At 41.8% G+C, this 13,602-nt stretch overlaps 1 protein-coding gene across 6 annotated transcripts in view; it reads left to right on the top strand.

The window, feature by feature from the left end:
- Positions 1-13,602, top strand: part of chl1b (cell adhesion molecule L1-like b) — a 60,658-nt gene that overhangs the window by 29,156 nt on the left and 17,900 nt on the right. For 3 of the 6 annotated variants that reach the window (XM_070959969.1, XM_070959970.1, XM_070959974.1), the window contains exons 2-14: positions 5,375-5,565; positions 6,664-6,681; positions 7,517-7,625; positions 7,808-7,998; positions 8,653-8,775; positions 9,390-9,560; positions 9,844-9,870; positions 10,038-10,149; positions 10,248-10,429; positions 11,244-11,375; positions 11,917-12,057; positions 12,997-13,108; positions 13,402-13,568. In XM_070959969.1, coding sequence (XP_070816070.1) covers positions 5,466-5,565; positions 6,664-6,681; positions 7,517-7,625; positions 7,808-7,998; positions 8,653-8,775; positions 9,390-9,560; positions 9,844-9,870; positions 10,038-10,149; positions 10,248-10,429; positions 11,244-11,375; positions 11,917-12,057; positions 12,997-13,108; positions 13,402-13,568 — 1,585 coding nt within the window. In that variant the 5' untranslated portion in view covers positions 5,375-5,465. Of the gene's footprint in view, positions 1-4,133; positions 4,212-5,374; positions 5,566-6,663; positions 6,682-7,516; positions 7,626-7,807; positions 7,999-8,652; positions 8,776-9,389; positions 9,561-9,843; positions 9,871-10,037; positions 10,150-10,247; positions 10,430-11,243; positions 11,376-11,916; positions 12,058-12,996; positions 13,109-13,401; positions 13,569-13,602 lie in introns of those variants that run through there. The other 3 variants (XM_070959973.1, XM_070959972.1, XM_070959971.1) reach the window with 2 other exon arrangements.

Below are 13,602 nucleotides of genomic sequence, written 5' to 3'. Positions count from 1 at the left end.
CCAGTCCCTGCAGTCCAACTTGTGAATTCATCTCTCTGCCGGCTACTCAGCGAGGATCACACACTAATGTGATTATTGTCCTGGGCAAGGGACACTCCTGTGGGACTTCAAAGAGAGCAGATCAGAGGGAGAATGAAAAAAAGCTGTAAGCTGTGATGCACACAGGTGCACTGCACTTTCTGAAACCTTTTCTCTTGCTTTAAACATATTAACAGGTTCAAAGTGAGGACTCTGACAGCATCTGTTATGTATTTTTAGCCTACACAGCACATACATTCACATACATGATTTATTATCACGTCATGTGACACAGCCTGGTGATCAGTTTAAGTGGTTTCATTCAGCGTATAAATTATGCAACAAACGAGAATTAAAAGTCAGTAATTTGAAGCAGAAATGGAGATGCCAGCACAGTGTGTTCAGTGCTGTTTTTATTCCTGTTCTGCTTCATATTTTACGGAGATAAACAGCTTTCAGACTCACAAAAGAGCAGCTAATTAAAGGCAGGGAGCGACTTCATGCTCTTTGTTTTGAAAAAAATGACAAGCTGTAAGAAAAATGCACATCGCTGACCAGATGGAAACTGCTTTAGTTGTTTGTTCTCTCTTTCTTTTCAAATGAGCTACATCACAGACTGAGGATGTCCAATCCCAGCTGGTGACATGACCGTCTTGTTGTGGTGTATGTGGTTCCATAGGGCTCTGCAGGGTCGCTGCAGCTTCCACATGGTATCTCCCACTCTCTCCCTGGTGAAGAGACTTCATGTAGGGTCATGTGGGTCATTCTTCATTAGTTCATACAGACCACAGGGGTCACAAACCCCACAGTTAATCATTGCAGCCGCTCTATAGATTTCTCCAACCGAGCCTCATTCCTCCACACCTGAGAGCCTCCTCTCATTCCTCCACCCTCCTCCTCCTCCTCCTGTCACTCCTCTGCCCAGTCTCCAGTCCCCTCACCCTGCGAAAGCTACAGACCCCTGAAATATTAATACTGTGATAATTGAACTCTCATGCCTTCTGAAGTGGGGTAAAATCAAGCCAAATCTCAATTAGACAAGCATATTATTTAATATTGCTCTCAGTTCCTAATCTCATTTAGCGTCTTGTTTCTGTTTCTATTAATATTTTGATAATAGATGAACTGCATGGCTAAGCTTGTAGTAGAATGTTCATCATGCGAATCATTGCCAAAGTTCAGAATACAATCTATTTCAAATTCTGAACAGCAAGGAGGAAAAACAAGATCTTTGAGCACAGAGGAAAATTAATTGCTAAATAAAAAAGTTTTAACACTTGTACAAGCTTTGTTTTTCACTCAGATGTCGACAGTGTCAGATTTGCAAGGTAAATTAGTGATTGATTGGACCAAAAAAGAACAAAACGCACACACCAGAAGCAAAGTGAGTCAATTACCGCTTAATGTTAATTAGCTCGGCCGTTGTTTTAATTGTTCGTGAATGATCAAATGGGAATCAGTGTGGAGGCATTATCAGGACTGTGAGAGGGGGGTGTGGAGCTGCTGTCTTCCCGTCTCAGGTCTTTAGCAAAGAGAATATTTTAATCCAGCCTGACAAGACGAGGATCTGCTTAATCCTATTACAAGCTTGCACATTAAACTACAGTAGGCCCACACTTCTCTGCCTGTTGTCTTTGTGTGAGAAAGAAGCAGATGGTGCCAGCTCAAGAGCCTACTGTAGTGAACTCTGAATGGCTGCGCTTGGACCCCACCCCGTTACTAACCAACACATCCACCAGTGTGGAGAATGCTTGAGGAAACAACTTGTTGTTGTTGTGGTACTTTTTCACTTTGTTTTCCCTCATGTGTTTATTTATTTATTTATTTATTTATTTTTGCTTTATTTTTGAAAATGTGTTTCTGGGTCAGACTTAAGGTGTAATACTAGACCAGATGGCTGAACTACAAGAGTCAAGAAACAGACAGAGCCTGCCAAGTGTATCATAGACGAGTGCCAAAGTCAGTGGAAGCTGCACAGTTATCAGAGGAACAGTACACAACAGAGAAGAGCTGAGCCTCTCTTCTATTTATCACACTAACAAGAGAAATGAAGAGAAGAAACCTTTCAAAAAACAAATGGAGCTGGGAGATTTTATAGGCCAATACTGGCCAATCACACATACTGTATAGTGTTGTCACAAATGTTTATTTACCAAACAAATGTGATGATTTGCTAATCTTTTCATATACTCATACACTCAATTGAAAACAGTATAAAGTCAATCTATTTAATGTTTGACCTCATGAACTTCATTGATTTTTGTAAGTATCTGCTTATTCTGAATTTGATGCAGCAACTAATGACTGGGGAAGTTGTGGAATGCTCCAAAAACACCTGTTTGGATCATTCCACAGGTAAACAGGTTGATTGGTAACAGGTGATAGTATCGTGATTGGGTATGAAAGGGTCATCCTGGAAAGACTCAGTTGTTCACATGCAATGATGGAGAGAGGTTCACCACTTTGTGAACACATGATTGTATAAAGGAGATTACTGCATGAACCCTGTTCATGTATGTTCAGTGATTGAGAATGGAGTAGGCTACAAACATTCCACATGAAATAGAAAGCTGATTTGTGCTATTAACTAAGCCGAAAATGTACCCTAACCCTAACTACATTCATCATCTGAAGCATTGTCATCCAGTAAATCAAGCAGAGAGCAAGCCAGCGATTAGAATGTTCCCCTGGAAGGAGAGAAACACCCCAGTAACAAACTGAAACATTTCTGTGTGCTTTTACTCCATTAATAGACACTTCAAAAAAACACACGTTTTTGCTATTTTAGCACCAAATGGCATACATATCAATTTCATGTATGTCGTAATATATATTAGTATTGACTGGTATGAAGAAAATGAGGGGGTTCAATCAGAATTTGGGGAAGTAGGAAGTTTGAAAACTGAGTAGCTTTTTTTTGTGACAGGCATTAACGATGAGAATAAAAATATGTTTTATTCAAAAATGATGTTCTGGAAATTAGGTTACAATGCATTTGCATGTAATTGGTCTACATTTGAACTTGCTTTAGTATTGTTGACAGAGAGAAAGTTTGTCAGAGAGTGTTCTACATCTGTCATTCAGAGGGGGCTTTAAAGTACAGAGGGAGATTTCACTTGGTCCACATGGCTTCATTTCGCTCTCTGTGCCCCCTCCTCTGCAGAGCTTCTGTCCCCTCTGAGCCTTGGCTAAGTAAGGTGAGAGTTCATATTGGCCTTCCCACAGTGAGCAGCTTTTAACCTCCTGCCAGCTTCATCAATCTCAGGCCGGTGTGATTGCTGCTGAGAGGGGCGGGGATTAAGAACAGCCTGCGGTCTGTAAATCAGGCGAGGCTGAGGGGGCCCCTCTCGTGCGCATCATATAGGTCCAATAGGCACCATACCCTAGGACTTCAATGTAGACATCAACGCTCACAGCAGTTAAGCTCTAAGAGCGGACCTCCCTCAACCAGATGGCCGAGCTGGTTCTCAATAAATGTTTAACGAGGGGGGAATAAATTAAATCAGAAGGAAAATGATCAAGCACAGCGTGAACAAAGTGTAATCCATCTAAGGTGGTGTTAGGTTGGTAAAGGATTTTGGCCAGCACAATAGGACAATGAGAACACAATGTCTTGTGGGGATTGTAACCCCCCTCACTCTCCTCTTAACCAGGCCAATCTCACCAACAAAGCACAAGCCAATTAGCACAAAGCCCTTACCTTTTGATTCTAATCTGTGTTTAGCAACATAAATCACCATGTCTGGGAACGACTGAAACAAAGCAAAGCCCAAGGCGTTTTCTTATAACTCTGAGACTCCAATCTGCAGTTGGAAATAAAGTCAATATGGCTGAATTGTGATTGAGTGGGGCTGATGTGTATTATGTATAGCACACTCAGAGTCTGGAGCCACGTTGGTGATGCTGTAGGTGGGTGGGGCAGGGGTCACAAGTTGCTTCAGAAAGGCCAATATTGAGTCACAGGCAGAGTTATTACCATTAACATGAGGCACGGTTGGAAAGTTCAGAGTGCACGTTCATCTGAAAACAGACCTGCACTGAGTGCATGAAATCGACTCTTTTGTTCCCTGGTCAATTATTCAATTACATCTCTTGAACAGGAGTTTGACCTCAGTGTTTCCGCAGTGCTTTCCTGTTGAATTTGCCAAGCGAGATTAGAAAAGAGCAGCTGGAGTCAAACACCAACGTGAACAGTGTACTCTCCTCTCTAGACACTGCACAGCTGCTTGAGCATACACTCATTCAACTGTACAGCTTATGTGTTGTTCACAACTTTTAACAACACACACTCGTCCTTTGACATCAATGGGATGCCCTACCAACACTGATTCGGTAATTCCAATTACTGGACTGTATCAGTGTTATGTTAAACCACTTCTGTTTCACATTGTTCTGTAAAACTCCCCGTAGACCAACAGCCTTATGATCTCACATTTATCTAAACTCTAATGTTGCCATTATTTTTCTTTTCATTATTAGAGTGTGTGTTAGCTGTTCAGCTAATTACTCTGGCGTGACCCACTGAGTTGGGTCACAGCCAACACGAGGAAGGCTAATGAAGTGACACCCCCGAGGGTTCACAGAGCACCGCTACACTAAGATTCCCATACATCCTCTTTTCAGTCCTCGTCCTTCTGCACTCCGGACTGATCATGTGCTCATTATGGTCCAGACTCCAGTCTGTTAGCTGGAAAATGATCCAGTGGACTTCACTAGGCAGCCTGTTGGTGTGTGACTGCAGACAGCTTACTCTCTCTGACTGCTAACTATGTATGTTATTTATGCCTAACACCGCCGCAGGCAGCCATATTTGCTGCAATAATAGATAAATGTGTTGCTGCATTGTTAATCTGTTTGATTCATTGTTATCAGGAACATGCAGGCACAGATCAAAACAGCACCGTGATTAGATCGACTGAATGGTATCTTAACTTTGATGGTAATTTTGACTTCACTTGGTTTTGAAGCGAATGCCTTTTCTTCCAGTAATGCTGAACATCTGCCATGCATTAATAAATCCACAGACTCCTTCAATTTTGTTTATTTATTTATTTCCATTGTCGCATGACAGACAGACTTTCCACTGCACACTTCCACACACATCAAACTACAAAACAATTGGAGTCCCAGGGGAAGAGGATGATAGGAGGCTTTAATGTGAATATTTCAAAATTTGAACTAGCGCAGAAGAGAGTCCCTGTTGATGCAAATGAAAGTGTGCCTGGTTATGCCTGGCTGAGCAGAGAGCAGTCGGGCTCCCAGTCACGGGGGATTTGTTGTGTTTGGGGTTTGCCTTTCTGTCTGCCAGTGCGTGGGTGGATTCATGGGGCCTTCTCCGTCTGTGCTGCTTTCACAGGTACCACATCTCCAGCACGCCAGAGAAATGAACTAAGGACGCAAGAGAAAGCGCTCGTTTCTTGAGGACGTCCAAGATTCACAGTGAAACCATGAGGTTGCAAAAGAGCCTGGGATTGGTCGCCGTGCTGGGCGTGATCACCTGTATTTGTGCCTTTCATACAACTGCAGCCATGGACATCCCACTGGAGGGTGAGTGCAGATTTGTCTTTGTTATAGTGACTGTCAGAGGGGTGTTCACTGGAATAGTAAAAAACACATCTTCTCAATTACTTCTGCACCGTCAGCAGTTTTCATAATGACTGTTCTCTATCAAGGAAATGGTCGCTATTAAAAGACGACATCATTTTAACCAGACTCTTAGTTTACTGCTGAGTTTTTAAATGGAAATGTTCAATGTTGTTAGAGCAACAAATAAAATTCCATTCACTTCCATTATGTTAGTACAGTTTTAACTCTTAACAGTTCATGCTGGGAAGTCTTGTGTTTGTTTAGATACAAAGTCTGCTGAGTTTAGTGAACACTCAAACACTGCATACAGTTGAAAATTTCTGCAGCTCTGAAAAAGAAAATTTGAACTAAAGTATCTTTAAAAAAATAGTAAAACATTGAAATGAATGACAAAACATAAGTTGTTTCCACTGTCTGATGTTTTGCAGTGTAACAAGTCAGCATGAGTCAGTCGGATTTGGACATAGCAGACACTTAATTGTACTTGAACACACATTATAGGCCACTTGAAGACAGTCATTTGTGAATCAAGAAGATTCAGTCAAGTGTATAAATAAGGGAAGGTTATGCATAAGTAGTCTCATCTTCAGAGAACTTGTCCTTGGTTTAACTTGAAGTGCTTTTATCAGAAAAGCACTTTTGAATAATTTAGAGAAGAATAAATCACACCATGGAGAACAGTTAGACTCATCAAGCATTCTGTGAATGGAATATATTTACTGCTATTATCTTGTTTGAATCAGGTTTCTTGTTTCTTTTGTGTTGGATCTGCATGTATCCCAGTTTCCCTGGCAACGCATCAAACCTCTCCCTCTAAATTATTCAGAAATATCTCTTAAGGGCCTGATAAAGAACAGTTGAAACAGGTTTTCTAAAAGGCAAAAGCATTTTTGGGCTCGATGTCAGAATGTCTTTTTAATTCAGTCTTGTGTTTTGCACGGCTTGTGTGTGTTGAAAAGGGTTTATGCAGAAAATGCCTGTGACATGAAGGAATTATTCCCAAACTGCTCACTCTTTTTGCTTTGTTTACCCCCCCCCCGGCTGCCATGGATTTTGTAGTTTTAGGTCATGTAAACAGTAAGTTCACCCTGCCATACTGTAGCTGATATTAATAACATCCTCGGCTCTCCTCTGTTAATCTCCTGGATCACTGTTGAGCACAGCGGCAGCTTTACTTACAGCCACATGTGTTGGATTTAAATCTCATGTGTCATCAGTCATGACTCTGTGATACTGGTATATTTGCTTCTAGAACTCATCCCATGTCCTCATTTTCCTTGACACATGCTCACACAGTACTGTTAGGACCCATTGTGTTTTTTCCATGATTAGCATGCGCCACAACTCTGTCATCATGAGATCATCCCAGAGCTAATAAGAGAGTTTTATGCCAAAATAGGACCAATCTCACAAATGACCCATTCTTTTAAATCATCAACACTAATAGACAAAATAAAACATGTTTTGTTTTAAATTATTGTCACTATTTTGTGAGTAAGTAATGTTTTGGGATAGAACTCTGCATACAGAGACATACAATAATTAACATCATCGTACAGTGGTTCCCAACCTGGGGGTCAAGGCTACACAGAGATGATTCTGGTGAGTGATGACAGTCAGACAGTTATTTTTCCTCATTTTTGCTATTTCCTAAGAAATACTGGACTCTTTTACCACTCCAGCCTTCTTAAAATCCTTCAAATTGAACAATCTAACAAGTAGAAATGACTCAAATTGAACTCATAGGGGTGTCACAGGTCGAGCTTGCTTTGTTTGAAGGGGTCACAAGCCAAAAAGGTTGGGAGCCACTGCTGTAGTATCATGTTGAATTTGAGATTCTTCTGAATAGAGCTCTGTGCTGAGGCCTGTGTTGTGTTTCTCACAGTTTCATGCTTGTTTGTTTGTCACCCAGTTGAGCAGCTGCCCACCATCACAGCTCAGTCGCCCAGCTCTCTGATTGCCTTCCCTTTTGACGAGAGCTTCCCCATGACGTGTGAAGCCAAAGGGAATCCCGATCCAGAGTGAGTATTGAGCCTGCATCACTTTAGGGAGAGAGCTTGTTAGCAGCCGCACAGACATTGATAACAAACAACAGCAACAGTTTGCCATCAACATGTTGTGTTTGGATGTCTTGGTTAGGGACTTTGTAAAATGCTGCAGTCTTAGCTGACTTGACATTTCAATACTGCCTTTCTTTATGTAGATTCAGATGGACAAAGAATGGCCAGGAATTCGACCCCTTTCTAGACCCCCGGCTGATGAAAGAGGAGAATTCTGGGACCTTTGTGATACCCAATAATGGGAACCTCACAGAGTACCAGGGAATCTATCGCTGTTACGCCTCAAATAAACTGGGGACCGCCATATCGAAGGAGATTGAGTTCATTGTGCCCAGTGAGTAACCTACAGTCCATCTGTGTGTGTGTGTGTGTGTGTGTGTGTGTGTGTGTGTGTGTGTGTGTGTGTGTGTGTGTGTGTGTGTGTGTGTGTGGTGGGTGCTCTGTTACAGTTCTTTCTTTCAGAGTGATTCAGGGCAAGCAGTTGTGTGTCATGACTGCACCTCTCATTGTGAGCATTTCATTGTATTGGCCGTGGCAGAAAGTCATTGAGGCTCCTGAGCGACCCACCCCTCACAACATCTCACTTATAATTCTATACTGGAGAAAGCACCGAAGATCATCCAGCCTCTCCATCATTTCCTTTGCTACAGTTTTCAGTTTGCTCCCCAGCACAGTCCATAAATTCTCTAAGAAAACCCCGTCCAAAAAGCGAGTTTGACTAAGTTTGGCTGGGCTTCAAGCACTCAGTGGTGGTGACAAGCCACACACAATAGTAGTAGTGATCTCCGTTTTGTTTCTGCTGGCCAAAAACTGAAATGCACCCCCATAGCAATCAATGTACTGAATGATACAGAGCTTAGAGAGGCTGTGCCTCCCACCACATTCACAAAGAATATTACTGCCACCTTCTGGATATTTACACAACTGCACAGTGAATTGTATGAATTCTGGCTTCAGTCACTCACTATATTTTCTGCCTTTTTCCTAGATGTTCCAAAGTTTCCAAAAGAGACACTTGATCCTGTTGTGGTGGAGGAAGGCCAGCCTTTTATTTTAGAATGTAACCCACCGAAAGGAATACCTCCCCTGCAGATCTACTGGATGACAATCAGTAAGTGATGCCTCTTACTTGTGCTTGATTAATAGTCATAATAATTAGTAACTCATAGTTACTAATGAAACTAGTATTAGATTCAAGTAGAGGTGCCAAAGTTCTTGAACTTAATACGTGTTGTATCATGTTTCAATCATACAGCTTCAGTGAAAAGCTGGAACAAGCTGATACAGAGCACACTGTATATGTGATACTGTCAAACAGTGTGGAATAAGAAGGTTTTTCCTAACTTAAAGGCACATAATGTGGTGCATCAAATGTTCAGCTCCTTTACTGTTCAACAATGTCCTGAACTCCAAATGTTGCATAAGTAAAGTACAGGTGTATTATCAGCAAAATGTGCTGAAAGTATCAAAGCAAAAGCACCTTTTCTGTAGAAAATATCCCCTATGAATGATGTGTTATTATATGTGACATTGTTAGATTTATACTGATGCTCAATGCCTAACCAGAATATTATTGTAAAGCCTTGTGACTCATTCCAAATGAAGATGTAAATGTCTGAAGCTACATTCTACCTCTGCTCAACAGGGAGAAAAGTTCATCCTTGCGTTTAAAGACAAATGATCAAAAGTATAGAATAAGATCTGTCATCCTCTTTCTGTGCTCAGATCTGCAGCACATCGAGCAGGATGACAGGGTGTCTATGGGCTTGAATGGAGACCTTTACTTCTCTCATGCTGTGGAGAAGGACAGCAGGAGAGACTACTGCTGCTTTGCTGCCTTCCCAAGAATACGAACCATTGTTCAGAAGACGGCCATGTCTGTCATCGTTAAGACAAGTAGGCGTCACTCTGGCTCCTTCTTCGTCTTTACTTCCAGTAGTTCTGTCGAAGCATCATGATGTTTTCAGAGCATTGATCATTTTCAGCACGTGCACTGATGTCCATATTCATAGCCACACTTCAGAAGCCATCCTAGTGCCACACTGTCCTGTTCTTGTGCATCTCCTTGGTTATATGTTGTGAATTTGATCTTGGTGATGTTTGTCATAATGTTTCCACATTGTCCTCATGTTCAGTGTTTTTTTGGTTTCTTTGTTTGTCTCATCCACCTCCATTTCAGAAACAAGCGACATGAGTCCTGAAACTGGTAAGATTTTAGTAGTAAAACATTGTTCTGCTGTGCTCACTAAACATCTGTGTATATAAGGCAGGAGTGTAAATTGAAGTGTATGAAATGTAGAAATGTAGCCTTTTGGAAACTGCATTACATCTGATTTCTATTACACTGTCTAATTAACTGCTGCTCCTCTGTAGCTAATGCAATCCTACAGAGAAGACCCTCTCTTCTGACGCCCTCTAGTGCCAAATCAGAGACACAGATGGTCAAAGGAGAGGACTTGAAATTAGAGTGTATAGCTGAGGGATTGTAAGTAATGCTGCCTTTTTAAGCTTTTTAGCATTCATTTTAGGAACCAAAACCAACATGTTAATGCAACATCTAACTCTTTGTCCCCTTTTTGTTAGTCCAACTCCACAGATCGAGTGGGTGAAGATGGGTCAGAGACTTCCCATTAAAGCAAAACTTGAGAATCATGGGAAATTGTTGATTGTGCCAAGAGTTGAACAGGAAGACAGCGGGAAGTACATGTGCAAGGCAAAGAACGCACTTGGAGAAGCTGTGCATTACTTCACAGTGACAGTAGAAGGTAACTACAGCGTGCTGTGAAGTTACAGTGATGTCATGTCTGACTTATTTGAAATCATTTTGTCGTTGATATGTGAGTAATCTATCTTTCACCTTTGTTGTAAAAGCAGAAATTGCCCCTCTGATAGAGAAATATTCATTGATTCTTTAAAAGGAGCAAGATTAAATTAAGAGGTGAAAGAAGTACTCCAATACTAAAAATTTGAACACAGCAATGTAAAAACGCTGCATTGCAAGAAAAAGTTCTGCATTCAGGACTTTTTCAGGACAGGTTGAAGATGTGTGTGAGGAATCCACAATTTACAATTTGTAGCTTCTTTGCAGCTGCATCCATATTTGAAGCATTGTAGTCCTCCATTGGCTGATTGGTTCTGCTGATATTGAGCTTCAGATGATTGTCGTTGTATCATGTGATGAAGCTCTTTATCAGTCCTCTGTCCTCCTCTGGAAGAATAGTCTCTAAGTGAAGACAGCATGCTTCTGACTGGAAATTATTCACCATTTCACCAAAAAATACAAAGTCTTTTCAAGTCTTCACTACATATATTATATGAGTCTGGACAGACATGGATGAAAATGCAGTTTGACTGGTTGGAGGAGTCCCAACAAGGACTGTGCTGAGACAGTAAGCAGCGGAAGTTCCTCTTGTCTGTCTGTCATAGATAGACCTGTGAATGTAGCATTTCTGGCAGCACGGCTCTTGTATCAAATAACATATGTTGCATAAATGTCCCTGTGATTGATTGTCTGTAAATGCTTAATCTTCTTATAATGACACTCACCAATTGGATATCATGCTGATTGTGTCTTCCCAGAGCCTCCAGAGTGGGTGTTTGAGCCCGAGAGCCAGCTCAGTATGATTGGTTCAGACGTGTCCATCAAGTGCTCCGCCACCGGGACTCCCCAGCCAACCATAACATGGAGAGTGAACGGCCGACCTCTGCAGGGTCAGCCCCACAACAACCTCACTCTAGACTCACTTCAGTATTTAGAACCTTTTGTCCTGATGACTGAGCTATTTTAAATGAACAAAAAGATGTTGATGTTGCCTTGCTTTACCTTTTAATACACCTTACTACATAATATCTAACATAAGGGGGAGGGTTAAAAAGCGGGCATGTGGGTCACCCCGAGCTTGTTGGACGATGAGTGCAATTCTTCACCTGTGAGAGGTCCTGGATTCAAATTCTGGACCTTTCTAACCACTGACAGGATAAACAATCAGACCATTTAGAGTCCTGTGAAAACATCATTCAACAAGCTAATTAGCTACAATCCAGCAACAACTCAAACAGCTGCCTTTATTGTGTGTGTTTGGGAGACACATGCAAGATAGAAACTCTCAGGAGAGAGTTGAAGAGTCTGTTGAAGTTGGAATGGTTTTGTGGTTCTTGCAGTTACTCTCAACTATCACCTGTCTTTAAACTACATTACAGATGATGATCTAATATGTTTGTGTTTACTGAGTGTATCTTTGGTCTTTCACAGCGGCCCCTGCTGCCAGCAGGAAGGTGTTAGATGACACCATAGTTTTACACAATGCCAAAGCGTCTGACAGTGCAGTCTATCAGTGTGAGGCCTCCAGTAAACATGGAACCATTCTGTCCAATGCAAACATCATGATTATGAGTAAGTACAACAGCTTTCAGTTTGTGCTTTTCATCAGTTTCAGTGTTCATCATGCATTCAAGTACATGAAAACATGATCTAAAGATTTGTTGTGAAAATGATTTTTTTACAGTGTTTGTAAATGTCAGACTTTGTAGTGAGTCATTTGGAGACTGCTGACTGATTTGTTAAGACGGAGAGCTGGTGCTAATGTTGGCATATGCCCATAAAGCAGTGAGGAGCCCGGGGAAGGAGGGCTGCCTACAAGCTGTACTCCTTCATTCAGGCTAGCGGTTCTCCCTGTGGAGCAACAAGCCCGGTTCCCTGCCATTTATATGCTAACAAGTTTCCCTCAATTCCACACTGATATCAGGGCCATAAGACAAACATGTGCTGCTTTGCAGATAAAAAAAACAAAAAGACTGAATGTTGCTTTCTGTCGCTCTGCACAAATGTGGGAAGTTTGTTCTTGGTGACACAGGAGTTAATAAGGCTGGACAGTCTCTGAATGCTAAGTCCCAGCTGCTGCCTTTGTAAACAATTAGGAGAGACAGACCATTTTAATGGGAGGCTTTGGCTTCAACTGATAAGGTACTCGTGCTCGGCTAACTCATTATTCCATTGTTTTCTTCTTTGATTTCATTTTCACATTGACACATTTCTGACAACCTGACAGCTGAATCATTTCTTGTCACAGAGGAGCCTACAATTAGCACACAGTGAAGGCAACAGTGTTGTTGCCTCATTTTACCCAGCATTATCTGCCTCAGTCCTTTGTGTTTTATCTGGTTTTAGAACTGCTGAACTGCAGATCTATTAGTGCTCAGTGTTGTTTGTATTGTTTTAAAGTACAGTAGTCAAGGGCCACACCTTGGGTCCTCCATGGTGTAATACCTGTGTTAGGGCACCTGTGTTTTTCTGACAGACTTTGATGATGAGATTCGTTCATGCCATTTACAGATCTGCCCCCCATGATTTTGACCACGGCGATGGAAGAGTACTCTGCTGTGGAGGGGAAGGGAGTGATGATGCACTGCAAGGTCTTCAGCTCTCCTCCTTCTATTATCACCTGGTAAGTAGAAGTAAGTAGACAGTTTGTTCCTGTCTCGCATACACCAGCAGAGAGCAGTAGATCTCAGCTGGTCAGTGCACACAGTCCCTCTCAAAACAGCGTGGTTCTTCCTTGGCAGCCTGCTGTTTCTTTAAAAAACACCAAAGTAACCCTGTCACTCACCACTAATGTTCTATTCAGCAATTACACCACAGTGTAGGTTTTATCCGTTTAACCCGCTGCTGTGTTCATATTTAATTTGACCTGAGAGAACTTTGAGTCTTAAATGAGTGTTTTTTCTGAATGTTTTCCAGGAGCAAAGAGGACTCCTCTGAATCCGTGGAGGGGCCGAGGATTACGGTTCACGACAATGGGTCACTGGAGATCTACGGCGTAGAGAAAGACGACTCGGGGCAGTACACATGTTTAGCTAAAAACATAGAGGGAACATCTGCCATTGACGCCATGCTCTATGTGAAAGGTAAACAGTTTTAACTGTAAAAGTGTTTGCAGTG

This window comes from Chaetodon trifascialis, chromosome 3, assembly GCF_039877785.1.
Source record: "Chaetodon trifascialis isolate fChaTrf1 chromosome 3, fChaTrf1.hap1, whole genome shotgun sequence".
NCBI lineage: Eukaryota > Metazoa > Chordata > Actinopteri > Chaetodontiformes > Chaetodontidae > Chaetodon > Chaetodon trifascialis.
The sequence above is the reverse complement of the archived record's forward strand: the minus strand, read 5'-3'. Positions and strand labels throughout refer to the sequence as shown.